The 15,688-nt window shown below is 37.9% G+C and overlaps 1 protein-coding gene across 1 annotated transcript in view; it reads left to right on the top strand.

The window, feature by feature from the left end:
* Window positions 1-559: 559 nt before the first annotated feature.
* The window catches only part of AKAP11 (A-kinase anchoring protein 11), a 53,997-nt gene continuing 38,868 nt past the window's right edge, over window positions 560-15,688 (top strand). The window contains exons 1-2 of the mRNA XM_049778740.1: window positions 560-710; window positions 14,875-14,986. Coding sequence (XP_049634697.1) covers window positions 14,927-14,986 — 60 coding nt within the window. The 5' untranslated portion in view covers window positions 560-710; window positions 14,875-14,926. The remainder of the gene's footprint in view (window positions 711-14,874; window positions 14,987-15,688) is intronic.

The following is a 15,688-nucleotide window of genomic DNA, read 5'->3' as shown; positions in this document are numbered from 1 at the left end:
TTCATTGGTTAACTACTGACTAGTATGTAACCATGCAAGTGCATTCTAGTCAGGTTCCTAGCAGTAGACATACTCTAAATATTGAAGGTAAGGAAGTTGCTAGAAACCCAGAACCACTGTGAGCAAGTATTCTAACTTCTGAACCCCCAGGATAAGTAAGTTATTCCTTTACTCATTCAACTTTTAGGAGTATACTATGTGAAAAAGAAAATCAGTCCAAATCGCATACATTAACAGTCATTCAAAGGGAAGTTTCCAGTTGCAAACAGGAAGAATTCTACTTGTACTTGGAGACAATGTGAAACTTAAGTTTATCTTTTGAGGAATGGGCAAATGACACCAGTCTAGATTAGAAATGTTCTCTTCCCTTCCATTTTGCTAAACTGATTTGGGGTAATTAAAAAAATAGAATTTTGTGCTGGCATTCATAAGTGACAAGGGTTTTAGGTTTGTAGTTTTTTATTATCTTTTTGTCTTATTTTTAATTAATAATTGAATTCACTTTGAATAGGATAATTATTTAGATAAGCATAATTTGTTCTTTTTTTTCCTACCAGTGACCTGTGTTTTATTTATTTAATTGATTTGGGGACCACATCCACTGATGTTGGGGTGTTACTCTTGGCTTTGCTCTCAGCAGTCACTCTTGATGGGACTCAGTGGGACCATATAGGATGCCTGGAATTGAACACAGGTCAACCATTGACAAGGCAAGTGCCCTACCTCTTTGCTATCTCTCAAGTCTCCTGGTGACTTGGCCTTTTAGTAATATAATCAATTACTTGGAACAATAAATAGGGAGAATTCAGGAAAAGGTCTTTTAGTGTGAGTTTGAGATAACTGTTTATAAACTGGCAATGAAAAAAAAACTTGATCCATTTTAAAACAGGTTGGACATTGGAAGGCTATCTGAAGTTGCTTGTATGCAATTTGATTCAGAGTCCTGGGAGCAGGAAAATAAATATTCAGGCAGTTACTTTTCTACTTTATCTTTGGGAACTCTCATTCTTATGTTTCTTCTACTTGGTTCTCTGCTACTTCATGTGTTCTTCTACATGCATCTTTTACATTGTCTTTGTTAAAGAATTTTGCTGCCTCATAACTTTTCTTTTTGAAACCTTATGTTTTATATCACTTCTCGACCTTTTGGCTAAGATCAAGTGACATCTTATGTCTTCTATGGGCTCATCAACAGATTCACTTTTTTTTTTTTTCGGGCCACACCCTTTTGATGCTCAGGGGTTACTCCTGGCTAAGCGCTCAGAAATCACCCCAGGTTTGGGGGGACCATATGGGATGCCTGGGGATCGAACCGTGGGCCTTCATTGGCTAGTGCTTGCAAGGCAGACACCTTACCTCTAGCGCTACTCGCCGGCCCCAGATTCACTTTCATTTTATTAGAATGGTGGTTCTCAGCAAGTATCACCATAGTTTACTTCAGAATTTTTGGAGAGAGAATGTAGTCAGGTATCTCTTTCTGGTTCGGTTAGCTGAGGGTGAAGAAAGAATGGCAGTAATGGAGAAATGGATGGGGAAGAGTCTGAAATGTGAGTTACAGTTTATAGTTTATTTGACTGGAACATCAGGTTTTCTCTGAAAAAGGGATGAGTACAGGAAGGAGATAATGGATAAGTGGTGGACTTTATGTGTTGCAGTTTGAGTTTTTCCCTTAGCACTATGTTTAACTTGGTCTCAACAGTGTTCTCTTCCAAAAGCAGATTTTCATGGGTGTGTAAAAGCAAATTCTATAATTTTTTTTTTACTTTAGTTTCTTTATATGTAAAGAGGGTAAAATAACAGCATCTTTTGTTATGAGTTTTGCTGAACAGCAATTAAACAGTGCCTAGCACCTCTTCAGGATGTGGTATTGTTGCTGAGTGCATGCAGTGATAAGTGTGAAAGAGATGAAAGTATCATTTATGCCCTCAGCAATTTAGACTAGTGCTGAACACGCCATATGATGATTTCTTGATTTCAGTGATGCTAAATTCTTCTGTATCTCTTCACCTGCTTTTCAGACAGTCATTTATTTGAGGGTAGTTGTTTACCTGTCTAAGAATGGTTTATACTGGTTATTTCCTTATCAGTGTTTTCCAAAGTGAATGATAACTTCCTCCCACAATGGGAAACCACTGACCCCTTTCCAAGAGGGCAGTAGTAGTTTCTGCTGCCTTTGTGGCTCCATTCTTTTGTTGCTTAAAGAAGGTAGATTTCTGTTGGACACTGATTTTTTTTTTTTTTTTTTTTTTGCAAAAAGGGGTACCGATAAATTTGGGAAAAACTTTGGTTTTTCCCAATTTCCAGTTTTCAGGTTCTATGTAGGTGATTCTTAGAGTGCCATGTATAGCTTACAACACCCCAACTTGTGTTGGGTATATTTGTGGAGCCAGTTGGGTATTATGATATGTAAAGCTATCTTCCTTTACCTATGATGGACAGAAACTCCACTTCTAGATCCCCACATTTAAAACCTTAAAGCTATTTTTCAGTCTTTTTTTTTTTTTACCTGACAATCCCATGTCAGGGGCTGTTTTTGCTTCTTTATTTGGCTCCCATCCTGGCTCATCCTGGCATCCTCTTTCTCTCAGATTCCATCTTTCTATAAGCTAACAGGGGAAGTACAAAGGCTGAGAAATGGGCCTGGCTGTGGTCAGGGCGACAATCCTGGTGCTGGGTCCTTTTCTGCAGAGTGTTGTGGCCATGACATTTTCTGAACAGCGTCAGCACCAGTACTTCCAGAGGTTGCATTTTTGCTGCCCCAATGTGAAAAATGAACTTGTTTCACTCAGGGGGACTATTGTGACCTTGGAGTTGATATCAGGCTTTTGAATGCTTATAAGAATGATCCTCACAATTAGGTGTGAGGTTGCAGTGAAAGCTTCTCACACCTATAACATCTCTAGGGCTTCTAGAACTCTCCTGTCATCAATAAGTGAAGAGCAAGTGTCAAAGGCTTTTCCCCCATTCCAAACAGGTGTGGGGTTTCATCCCAGTGTGAATTTCCCAACTATTCAGGTCTAAAAGTTGAGCAGAGGCCTTTTATACATTCCTCACATGCTAAAACTAAAGTTTCTCCCTAATATATTTGTTTTTGTCCACACCTGGCATTGCTCAGGAGTTACTCTTGGCTCTGCACTCAGGAATCACTCCTGGTGGTACATAGTGGACTATAAGGGATGCTTGCATCAAAGTTCATTAGCTACATGCAAGGCAAATGCCCAGCTGCCTGGAGTCTAGCTTGAGGATTTAACTTTGTTGTTCCCACATTCCTTACATATATGCCTGTACAATATAAATTTTCCTTTGTGAAGGCCTTCCTTCATTCTTGACATATATAGACTTCTCTTCTGCGAGAGAACTGTTCTAATAGTTTGAAGAGGAAGTGAAGGCCTTCCCACATTTCAGACACGTACAGGGTTTTACAGCAGAATAATTTTTGACCTATACAAAAGCTTGAGTATAAAGTGAAGAACTTCCTAAAAGCCTTATATTTATAAGGTTTCTAACATATATGACTTTTCCTGTATTGAAAAATTTAGAAAGAGAACTCGTAGGCTTTCACAAAAAGTATCTGTCCAGTATGAAATTTCATATGCATAATGCAATGATTTAGTGAAGGTTTTCTCACACCTTTAAATATATTTCTCTCTAGTATGCATTTTTATTGGTTTGGGGGCCAAAACTGATGGAGCTCAGGGGTTACTCCTGGCTTTGCACTCAGGAATTACTCCTGGCTCTGTGCTCAGGAATTACTCCTGAAGGTGCTCATGGAACCATATGGGATGCTGGGGATAGAACCCAGGTTGGCCTCCTGCAAGGCAAACTACTACTACTTGCTGTGCTATCCCTCTGGCCCTGAATATTCAGTTCTTAAGCAAATATTCAAAAGTAAACAATGTTTCCCACATTCCCTACATATGTCAGAATTTCCTCCAGTCTTTCCTTTTTTACATATCCTGTCAATTAATAGGCTCTGCACAAGCTATAGGATACTTACAGTTTGCCAAGCATTGGAACATCTGCTGATCAGATCCAATCATTCATCTCTACTACTGACAGCTTAGGGGGAGTTTTATTTCTATTTTCACAAGCTGCTGAATTTACTTTTCAGCACCATACTCTTAAAATAATGGTCACAAATGTCATTGCTTAAGAGTAATGTGCTTCTGGGTTAAAATTGTTGACATTTCCTGTTAAAATAATTTTGCAATTGGGTTTATGTATTAGATTATGAGTATCAGTTACTTCTACTGCCAGGCAGCATATTTACATAGAAAGTACATCCGAGGATTTTAGGCTTTTTAAAGTATTTTTTGTCATTTGTGAATAGGGAGCTTTAGAATTGATAACAATTCATACTACTACTTTGCTTATTAGGCCCCTCCTATTTATTTATTTTGGGCCACAACAGTGGTGCTCAGAGGTTTACTCCTGATCTACACTTAGTAATGACTCTTTTTTACTTTGTTTATTTTATTTAAAGAAAATGCATCACATAGTTGATATAGGTGACCATAATACATTTGTTTAAGTGAAAGCAAAGTTATTGAAAAAAATAGAAAAAAAAGAAAAAGGAAGAGAAGAAAGTTTTAAGAAAAAGAAAGAAAAAAGAAGTATAGTAGCAAGCACACTTGTGAAAATTATACTTCCAATGACGTCATTAATAAAATGCAGAAGTTCTTCTTAGGTGTCCATTCTGTTAAACTGGTGTGTTCCTCTAGGGATGACAATATCAAGTAAATGAGGTTGTCCGGAAATTCAAAGCACTACTACGATACTGAGAAACTTAGTGACGTTTTTGTGTTCTCAGCTGTCAGACTTCTTGGAAGAAGGAAGATGGTGGCAGATCTGCACTTGCTCAAAAATCCCTGGTGATATCAACTCCTAAGTCTTTGTACCTAAGTTTGGTCAGATGTGTTCACAAAGGGAATCTCAGAGGGATGATGAGCAGGGACATTGTGAGAATGGAGATTCTGAGTGATAGAGGCAGCATGCATGGCTTTGGCAGAGCAAGGGCTTGGCCTGCCCTCTCCTTAGTGATGGCCAACTTTCTGCTGTATGGGCTGGTGTACCCAGGATCTTTTATGGCTTGTTTTGCATCTTGTTCTAGAAAAGAATAAGTCTGTGGAACTGACATGGTTCAAAGATGGCCTACACTTAGTACTCACTCTTGATGGCACTTGTGGGACCATATGGGATACTTGAGATCGAACCCAGGTTGGCCTTATGCAAGTCAGATGAACTATCTGCTGTACTATCACTCCTTCCATACTATTTTACTTTATTTTAGGTTTTTGGGCCACACCTGGTGATGCTCAGGAGTTACTCCTGGCTATGTGCTCAGAAATTGTTCCTGGCTTGGGTTAGCATATGGGACACTGGGGGATCAAACCGCGGTCCGTCTTAGGCTAGTGTGGACAAGGCAGGCACCTTACCGCTTGCGCCACCACTCTGGTCACCCATACTATTTTAAATAGCAATTTCTGGTAATGTTGGTTTGTAGCAGGAGATAGACTTCATCCTAGAATGCAGTAGAAAGGTTGCTAACTTCTTTGAGAGCACACTAATAATAAAGCAAATAATCCTGAGGTAAGTAGAAAGCATGAGGTAGGTAAGTTAGCCTTTTTATTTTTAATAAAAGATATATCTTTTCCCACCAAATACCCCTCTGAAATTTTTGTCCTTGGTAGACTTCACTGTACACTTTATATTTTTAAGTAAAGAATATGGGTATTAGTTTTGGGTAATTTGGAAAATGCATAGATGAATATGACATGGTCCAAGAACATTAGTTTTCTAAGTGAGATCAGTAGCTTTTCACGGTGAATATCTGAGTTTAATGATAGTTTTTTGCAAGAAGGTTAAGGACAGGGCTGCAGAGGGTAGGATATTTGCCTTGCATTGGGCCGACGCAGATTCAATCATCCTGACTTCCCATATTGTCCCCCTACACCATCAAGAGCGATTTCTGAATGTAGAACCAGGAGTATGCCCTGAGTATCTCAATGTATGGCTCAAAACAAAATGAAAACAACAACAAGAAGATGCAGGACAGAAATTTGTATAAATTTTAAGATTACACAGACACTATAATCTTAACTGTTAAAAAACAGTAGTGGCCATTTTTATCTTCTACCACTCTATTCCTTAATCTGGTGATTTTTAAATACATTTTTTGCTCCCCCATCTGTGTTGGTGTTACTGGCACTTAGTTGCTTGAGGCATAGAATGCTTGCTAAACATCTGACAGTTTATGGGACAGCTTAACTCTGTACCAACAACTTAACTGAACCAAAATGCCTATAATCATCTTTATTGTTGAGTCACTGGTTCTCTTTAAGAAAACGTAGATTTCTTTTCTATGCTTTGTTCTGCATAGTTGTTCTGTTATGTCTTGAGTCTCTGAACTTCTCTCAGTGTCTCCTCTGCTTTTAATTGCTTTTAGTATATTGTTTGTATTTTTGATATTTTCTTCTACAAAAGTTAAGTTTGTCTTGCTTATCTTGTACTTCTCTGCTTCTCATAATTTCTATTCTTCTTGAGTGTATGAAGAATATCCACAGTCTAAACATTATTTCTGCCATTTCTAGGTCTGTACTTAATAATTCCCCCAATACACTCTTATATGGGTCATATTCCCCCCCCCCCCTTTGCATATCTGATCAGTTTTTGGTTATGTGCCAGCCATTGAGTTTTATGTTTTTGTTTACTCAATTGTTATTGTTTACCTTGAGAGTTATGAATTGGATTTAGTTGGGATATACATTTAGGTTATTTGGAATTGTACTGGACTATTTCAAGGCTTGCCTTTACGCTTTGTCAGGATGAGAACATAGGAGCTATTAGTATAGAGATGACTTCATTTCTCAAATGAAAAAATTTCTTCTGGAGGAGTCTATTATTGTCTGAACATTCAAGGGTTTCCCATTCTGGTGGAGGGAGTGATAACTATTGCAAGCCCTGAGTGCCTGAAGTACAGGCATTATTTGATATACCACTTTAGTTTTATTTGGGGGCTTCACAGACGATGCTCAGGGGTTACTTCTGGCTCTGCACTTGGGAATTATTCCTGGTGGAGTGATGATGACCATATGGGATGCTGGGGGAATCAAACCTGGGTTGGCCATGTGCAAGACAAAAAACAGTACCTCTGTATTATTACTTTGGTCCCTTGCTATTTCCCCCCAACCTCTACTTGGGGCAATCAAATCAAAGAACATAGGGAAATCCATATAGCAGATCTCTGAAGCTCTTATAGCTCTGTTTTCAGTATTACATTACAAATTCTAGCATCGTTTAGCTTTCCCAAACTGTAATCTCTGTCTCTGCAACTTAGTGAGACTGCCAGACTGTTTTCCTGTCCCTGTGTTGTAACTTGGAAGTAGCTGGCTGGCGACCAGTGTTTCCTTTCTTTAAGGCAGAGCTTAAACATTTTCTGCTCAAGATCCATGATCTGTTTCTCACAACAAATTTTTATGTGACCCCAGACATACAGGTGTATAAGTATATATTAAACCACTGATAATAAATTATATATTTATTTTAAAAAATTTTTAAGAAAGTTATTTATTGCACAGCTTGAGAAACTAAGCTGTAGGGGATCACAGGCCTAAATTGCCTGTTATATCAGATGTTTGAAGACTATGGGTTCACTATTTGTTCTTTGGGTTGTTATTTGTCCACTTACGTTGTAGTCAACATAATATTACACACTGGCCATTTGAAATGTGCATAAAATGTATATTTGGAGTACTTTTTTTTTGGAGCGGGGTCTCACCTGACTGCGTTCAGGGGTTACTCCTGGCTTCACGCTCAGAAATCGCTCCTGGCAGGCACGGGGGACCATATAGGATTCCAGGATTCGAACCAATGACCTTCTGCATGAAAGGCCTTATCTCCATGCTATCTCTCCGGCCCCAATTTGGAGTGTATTTTATACTTTTTCAAGTGTTAAAAATTATAAATAATTTTTTATAAGTATCTTATGAAACATAGATGTCTTCATTTAAACATTGAAAGACATACTTTGTTTTTTATAAAATTACTATGTTTTTTTCTTTTTTGGGTGTCACACTGGCTATTTTCTTATGTTTAACATTGTGCCTCTGCTCAGGGATCACTCCTGGTGGGACTCAGACCATCTGAGGAAGAACTGGGTTTGCCACATGCTAAGCAAACACCCTGCCTGCTGTATTTCTCTCCAGTCCCCTACTTTGAGTGGGGGGCTCATATCTGGCTGCACTCAAAGGTTACTCCTGGCAGGCTCGGGGGATTATGTAGGATGCCAGAGATTGAACCAGGGTCCATCCCAGATTGGCCATGTACAAGGTAAATGTCCTCCTGCTGGCTATCACTTTGGCCTTTGACCCCCTACTTTTTTATTTTTCAATTTGGCAATTGTTTGAATGCATGCAGTTTTAATACAAATAGAAAGCATTTTTGTCCTCAAGGAACTCAGGAACAAGAGAGAAGCATAAAAATAGCACCAAAAGTATAAAGGACAAATTACATAAGGAGGTGACTACTCTTTGGGCAGGAAGGGATAAGAGATGAGGCATACCTTCTTCAAGGAAGGAGGTCCTTGAATTGATCCTTAAAGAGTAATTAGCTATTCTGCTTAGATAGATTTGAGGGACATGTTGGAGGATATATACAAAAAGACAAGTCTGTCAATTGTGTATATATAATGGTTTTATATATAATGTATATACTGAAATTTTAAAAAATTGCAAATGAGCATATTGTTCTGTAACATGTTTACTTTTATTTTCTGTGGTCAGTGATGTTGCATCATTATATATTAATTTCTTTGTAGAAATGGCCTAATAATTAAGTGGATCAATAACCTATTTTAATTGGTGAACTAATAGATTATTTGTTTTTAATCTTTTGTTTTAGTTAATATTCTTTTGCATATGTCTTTGTAAATTTTGTACAAGCATATTTATAGAATAAGTTTTTTTTGTTTTGTTTTGTTTTTTTGGGTCACACCCGGCGGTGCTCCGGGGTTACTCCTGGCTGTCTGCTCAGAAATAGCTCCTGGCAGGCACGGGGGACCATGTGGGACACCGGTATTCGAACCAACCACCTTTGGTCCTGGAGTGGCTGCTTGCAAGGCAAACGCCGCTGTGCTATCTCTCCGGGCCCTAGAATAAGTTTTAAGACTCACAGGTTCAAAGGATAAATATAATTAGTCAAATGTATGTTATTGGGGCTGGAGTGATAGTATAGCAGGTAGGACCAGTTTGCCTTGCATACAGCCAACCCAAGTTTGATCCCTGGCATCTAATATGGTCCCTCATGTACTACTAGGGTGTGATTCTGTAGTACAGAGCTAGAAGGTCACCCTGAACATAACTGGATTTGGCCTAAAAACAAAAACTAAAGAAAAAAAAAAAAAAACAACAACCGAAAAAACAAAGAAACGAACAAAATCCCCCACAAACACAGGCGGGGTGGGGTTCTTAATTCTATTTTCTGTACACTACAGTTATTTTTTAATTTGCTTTCCTTTATTGTGTATAATGTTCTTAAAGCTTCCTTTGTATATCAGTCCTTCTTAACACAGTTTATTCTGCCTTTTATTTTGCCTGTAAGAGGATTTTATTTAATTGCAATTTTTATTTTCTCTTTTATTCTTCAGCTCTAGTAGTTTGCTTGCTTCTCAATTTTGCCTTGCCTATCTGTGCTTTCTTGTCTCTGATCTTTTTAAATCTAGGCCAAGGATGTGGTTCAGTGGTAGAGCACATATCTGGCATGTGTAAGACCTTGAATTTAATTTTTGGCAGCATCAAAATAAAAAATTGAGGGGCCGGGCGGTGGCGCTGGAGGTAAGGTGCCTGCCTTGCCTGCGCTAGCCTAGGACGGACCGTGGTTCGATCCCCCGGCGTCCCATATGGTCCCCCAAGAAGCCAGGAGCAACTTCTGAGCGCATAGCCAGGAGTAACCCCTGAGCGTCACAGGGTGTGGCCCAAAAACAAAAACAAAAAAACAAACAAACAAACAAAAAAAATAAAAAATAAAAAATTGAGGGGTGCTTTTCTTTTACTATAGAGAGACACAATTATTTGCTGCCTAGGATGTTGTTTATTCTGTTTGAATTGGTTGCAAAGCAAAATAGCATTCAGTGATAACCCAAAGTATACTTGGGGGGAAATACTGTATTTTTGCTTATCTTGTAAAATCTGTCTAAACTTACATTATCTTTTAATTATGTAAAATTCTAGATAAACCCTGCTCATGACTTTATTCCCTATCCAACTCTGCATTGTATCCAAAGGGGATTTATTTTTTATTTCTCTGCTTTATTAGAAGTATTAGTCATACTATTCGCATATTGGATTCTCATATTGGATTTATTATTATAGACATAGACACTTGATAGATATTTTTTTGTTTGTTTTTGGGCCACATCCGGTGACGCTCAGGGGGTTACTCCTGGCTATGTGCTCACAAATCACTCCTGGCTTGGGGGACCATATGGGACGTTGGGGGATCTAACCTCAGTCTGTCTTAGGTCAGCTACTTGTGAGGCAAATGCCCCACCGCTGAGCCACCGCTCCAGCCCTTGTTCATAGATAAATTTTTGAGAATATTTTACTTCTGTATCAATTAAGGCAGTGATAGAGTAATATTTAGTAAATATTTGGTAAATGTGCTTCTTTTTCTGTTGAATTGAAGTGTAAATGTAATGATATGTAGTTCCTTTTTTTGTTTGTGTTTTGGGGGGCTACACCCAGTAATGCTCAGGATTTACCTTAGCTCTACACTCGGGAATTATCACTGCTTGCTCAGGGACCACGTGGGATGCTGGGGATTGAACCCGGTTGGTTGCCTGCAAGGCAAGCATACGACTTACTGTGCTATCTGTCTGGCCCCTCTTTCTTGTTTATACACTCTGAAAATAGACACATGTAATTTTTAGGTGGATTGATTGTTTTCCTTTAGTATAGTTTTAAATGTTGGATTCTTTTTATTTCCATAGCTTGCAGAAGCATGTTCTATCTAGTTATGGCTTTCAGAAATAGTGCATGTAAAGTGATTTGGAGAAGTGAGAGGTGTCAAATCCAAAATGTCTCAAAGGCCCCAGACTCTTCTTACAAGTGTTGTTTCTCTCTGAGCAACATAACTTTACAGCTTTGATTGACGAGTCTCCTATAGGTTTCTTATATGCTGGGGCCTCATGTGAGTTGGTATTTAATCTTTGCTCATATTGATTTTAGTCAGCAACTCAGACGTAATTCATGTTTCCTATCTCTTCCCAACTTCTGCCTTTGAAGCTAGGTTAGCAACCAGGAAAAGTAATAACTGCATTGTGTGCTATTCTTTTGTCTTTCCATTGTTTTCAACTCCTGCCCTTGTATTGTCCTGCATGGGTGTGTTCCAGGTTGTTCACTAACAACCTGCTTCTGGCATCTGGAATGCTGCATATTTATAACTCTCAGTCATAAAGTGTGATTAACTGCTTTCTAAATTTCTATCCTGTACAGAGGAGTTGTTCAGAGCCTGGCTTCTGGAGAATAAATTTTTTCTCATTTGACTCTCAGCTCTACTGCTTACTTTGTGGGCTGCGCTTAGCTTAACTCCCTTTGCATCAGTTTTTCTCCTGGTAAAACAAAAGTACTGTTCCTCCTGTCCTTAGGATTAAATCTTTTGGTAGAGCACTTGATGCATTAAATACTATCTGGTTAGAACCCTAGAACCCTAGAAACTGCGGGATCATTCATTTCCTTTGTTGAATTCCCAGAAGTAGAATTGCTGTGTCATAGGGTAGGAATATTTCCGTGCTATTGACATGCATCATCAAATTGCTATTCAGAAAGTTGCTGTTGGCTTACTCAGGAGCAGAGTTGAGAGCTGTGTTTTTTTCTGAGCCTTTATCTAAAGCTCTATATTTGTATTTTAGGTGAATTTAGAAGCAATACAATTTGCTTCTTAGGGTTTTTGGAAGTTGAAGGGAACTATGGAAAGAAAGGAGATTGAGTTATCCTGGGAGAAAGGATGATTTTCTTAATTTAGCCATGTAAATAAATCTTTATACTTAATGATCTCCTTTAGATATGGCATATAAAATAACATAGGAAAGAAACTACAAAAACTCAAAGGCAATAGAAACTGAGAATTGGTCTTTAATAGGAAGTATTTCACCATAGGGGACAAGGGGCTCTGAAGTAGGGATAATACACTGTGACAATGATGAGGGAAACTGACACTGGTGGGGAGTGTGTGGTGCTAGAATTTTTGTTTTGCTTTTGCATGAAACCTTGCCATTATTAAATTATAAATCATGGTGCCTAAAATATATTTAAAAATATAATAATATAATAATTATAATTTATAATTAAACCTTGTTTAAGAAGATTGATCCTTTTGATAATTTTTAGTGTAGAGGTTTTATTATTTATTTATTTTTGCAGGGGAGGGTTTCACCAGATTCCTTTGGGATACAGGAGACACTCCCAGTGATAATTCTGTGCTGCAGCACACAGGCCAGGAAATTGATACAGTGCCTCAGGCCTGGTAGTGCTGGGATCACCAGGGTCAACTTAGCAGTGTTTGGGGGCTACCTGGGTATACTCAACAGTGCAAGATAGAAGTCATATAGTGCAAGGGATTGAACTGGGACCTCCCATGTAAATATGCACTATATCCATGTGAGCTCTCTCCTCAGCCATAATCTCTATTTTATAGTTTCTGGAGGCCTTCCTATAAAGTATTTTTTGTTTGATCTTACTGGGTTAATAAATACATATTGAGGAAACAGATCAAGGAACCAAGGACATGATGATGCATTCTGAATCCTGGTATACCATCCTTATCTTGCACTCTTGGGAGTGACCTGGCCATTCTCCCAGCGCTAGTCAATTCTAGTCATTGGGCAGATTTTATTATTAAAGAGATTCTTAGGATTTATCTTAATTAAATAAAAAAACTATTTTAGTTCTTTATCAAAAAATTAGAAATCTGGGGGCCGGCGAGGTGGTGCTAGAGGTAAGGTGTGCCTTGCAAGCGCTAGCCAAGGAAGGACCGCGATTCGATCCCCCAGTGTCCCATATGGTTCCCCCCAAGCCAGGGGCAATTTCTGAGCCCTTAGCCAGCAGTAACCCCTGAGCATCAAACGGGTGTGGCCCAGAAAACCAAAAAAAAAAAAAATCTGAAAGTCTTTAATGGGTATTGCATGTGGGTTATGTATACTAACATATTCCAGCTTTACCTTTTTGGTGAAAGAATATATAATTAGAATATCAAAACTTAGGTGATTTTTTTTCAGTTCTGATGGATACTGTGTGCTTTTGTTTATAAATCTAACAGTATACATTAATGTTACCCAAATATTTTTAAAGCTTTAATTAGGCACTTTATTCTATATCCAGTTCGATTATAGTTAATTTTTAATTAGTTTTTAATTTGACCATTTAAAAAAATCTGTATTGACGGACTAGAGCGATAGTAGATAGGGCCTTCCATGTAGCCCTGGTTTTGATCCACAGCATTCCATATGGTTCCTCAAGCACCTCTTTTTAATTCCTGAGTGCAGAGCTAGAAGTAACCTTTGAGTATTGCTGGTATAGCCCCAAATCAAAACAAAACAAACAAAAAAAAAACAAAAAAAATTCTGTATTGATTCCAAAATTTTAGTTGCATTTATTGCAAATAGATTTAGAGAGAATGAATACATTATCATGGGTGGGTAATTTTTAAGTACTAAATGGTATTTAGTAGTTAATATTTAAGTTGATTCCAGCTCTTACAAATATCTTATAAAAGCATTGTTAAAACCTTAAGACACGGGGCCGGGAAGGTGGCGCTAGAGGTAAGGTGTCTACCTTGCAAGCGCTAGCGTAGGACGGACCACGGTTCGATCCCCTGGCGTCCCATATGGTCCCCCAAGCCAGGGGCGATTTCTGAGCTCATAGCCAGGAGTAACCCCTGAGCGTCAAACAGGTGTGGCCTAAAAAAAAAAACAAAAACAAAAACAAAAAACCTTAAGACACTTCTATTAGCGTTTCTCCCAAGATAAGAATGTGTGAGAAGCTAGAGTGATAACAAAGTGGGTAGGGCCTTTGCCTTGTACATATGGCCTGCCTGGCTTTGATCCCATATGGTCCCTTGAATACCACCAGGAATGATCCCTAAGCACAGAGTCACGAGGACTGCAGGTGTGACCCTTAAATAAAACGAAATAAAGGAATGTGTGAGTGCTTAAATACAAATTAAATGGATAATCATTTAACTTGAATGTATTTTTTAACTTAGTGCTCTGTTATGGTGTTCATATAAAGAATTTTTTGATCTACCCCATAGCTGACCTATATCACTGATATATTCAGATTTCATGTTCTTTTTTATACTATCAAATTCGTTTGCCCAAGAAATAAGAATACTTATAACAGTCACTGTTCCCTTAGTAAGTAACTTTTGGGAGGCAAGAACATTCAGATTTTTTTTACAATTCTCTCTTTAAAAGAAAAAATTTTTTTTTTACTTTGGTGCTGTGGATCTAACCTTGTTTGGCTGTATGTAAAGCAAGTGCCTTACCAGCTCTACTATCTCTTAGGCCCTTTTATTTTTATTTTTTCAAATGTTTCTTAAGACTTCCAAATATTTTCTTATTTGTAATAAGAGTTGTAAGATCAATCTAAAGATAAGACTTTTGTAATAATTTAAAATCTCATAAAGGTGCCAATATTTATATGGTTTTAAAATCTTTATTTTGGGTTGCTGTGTAATATTTGTGGCTTAAAATGTTTGCTTTATATTTTTGTGTGACAATTTTTAAAAAAATTATTTTTAAAAACAATTTAAATAAATTGCTTGAGGCTAAAATACTTGAATGACTAAAATTAATGTTGTTTTCTCTTTTCTTCTTTAAAGGTGCTTTATGGATTAACTCTTTTTTGATGACATATACAATAGCAGTTTAGTTATGGCGTCTTTCCAGACCTTCAGAAATAGACATATGAAGATCAGGGCATCTGTCAGAAAAGTAAGTTCACTTACTATGACAAGTTCCTTTTAATGCTCATTATAATAAACATAATGATTTTACTTTCTAAAGTTAAGCAACTTTGGAATTTTTGTGTTTTCAATGAACTTATTGAAGTGAACACTGAAAAACTATAAATATTGGCAAAAATAAAAATGGTTTTTATAAAGGCATTTAGATAATGAACTTATCACACTGCAGTGCTTCCCCATTTCTTCACAGTTTAAGTTTGCATATGTGTGTTTTGTGTGCATGCACATGTCCGTGTGTGTTCCAACCTAGATTTGGAATATTTGTGGGGAAATCCAGAATCATTCCTGATTCGTTTTTTGTACTCTGAACAAGAATCTCCATTTTCCTTTTCTGTGATACTGTCAGTGACATTTTTGTCTTAAGAAACTGTGAGCATGAATTAATAGAGAATAGGATGGAAGGTTAGTTGTCTTTGGTAAGCCTTTTATCAGCTTCCTCTTCTGTGTTATATGACATTTTTTTTTTTTTTTTGAGACATGCACTTCTAGTGGCAGAGCTCTGAGGTACTCCTGGCTCTGCACTCACTTTGTGCATGGATCCAACTGGACTCCACTGCATGAAAGGCAGACGCCTTATTGGAACCTGTATTATCTAATTAGCCTCTATCAGGGGTCTCAAACTCAATTTACTTGGGGGCTGCAGGAGGGAAAGTCGGGGTGATCCTTGAGT

Source organism: Suncus etruscus, chromosome 8 (genome assembly GCF_024139225.1).
Source record: "Suncus etruscus isolate mSunEtr1 chromosome 8, mSunEtr1.pri.cur, whole genome shotgun sequence".
Taxonomy (NCBI): Eukaryota; Metazoa; Chordata; class Mammalia; order Eulipotyphla; family Soricidae; genus Suncus; species Suncus etruscus.
This window is presented reverse-complemented; position numbering and strand designations above follow the sequence as displayed.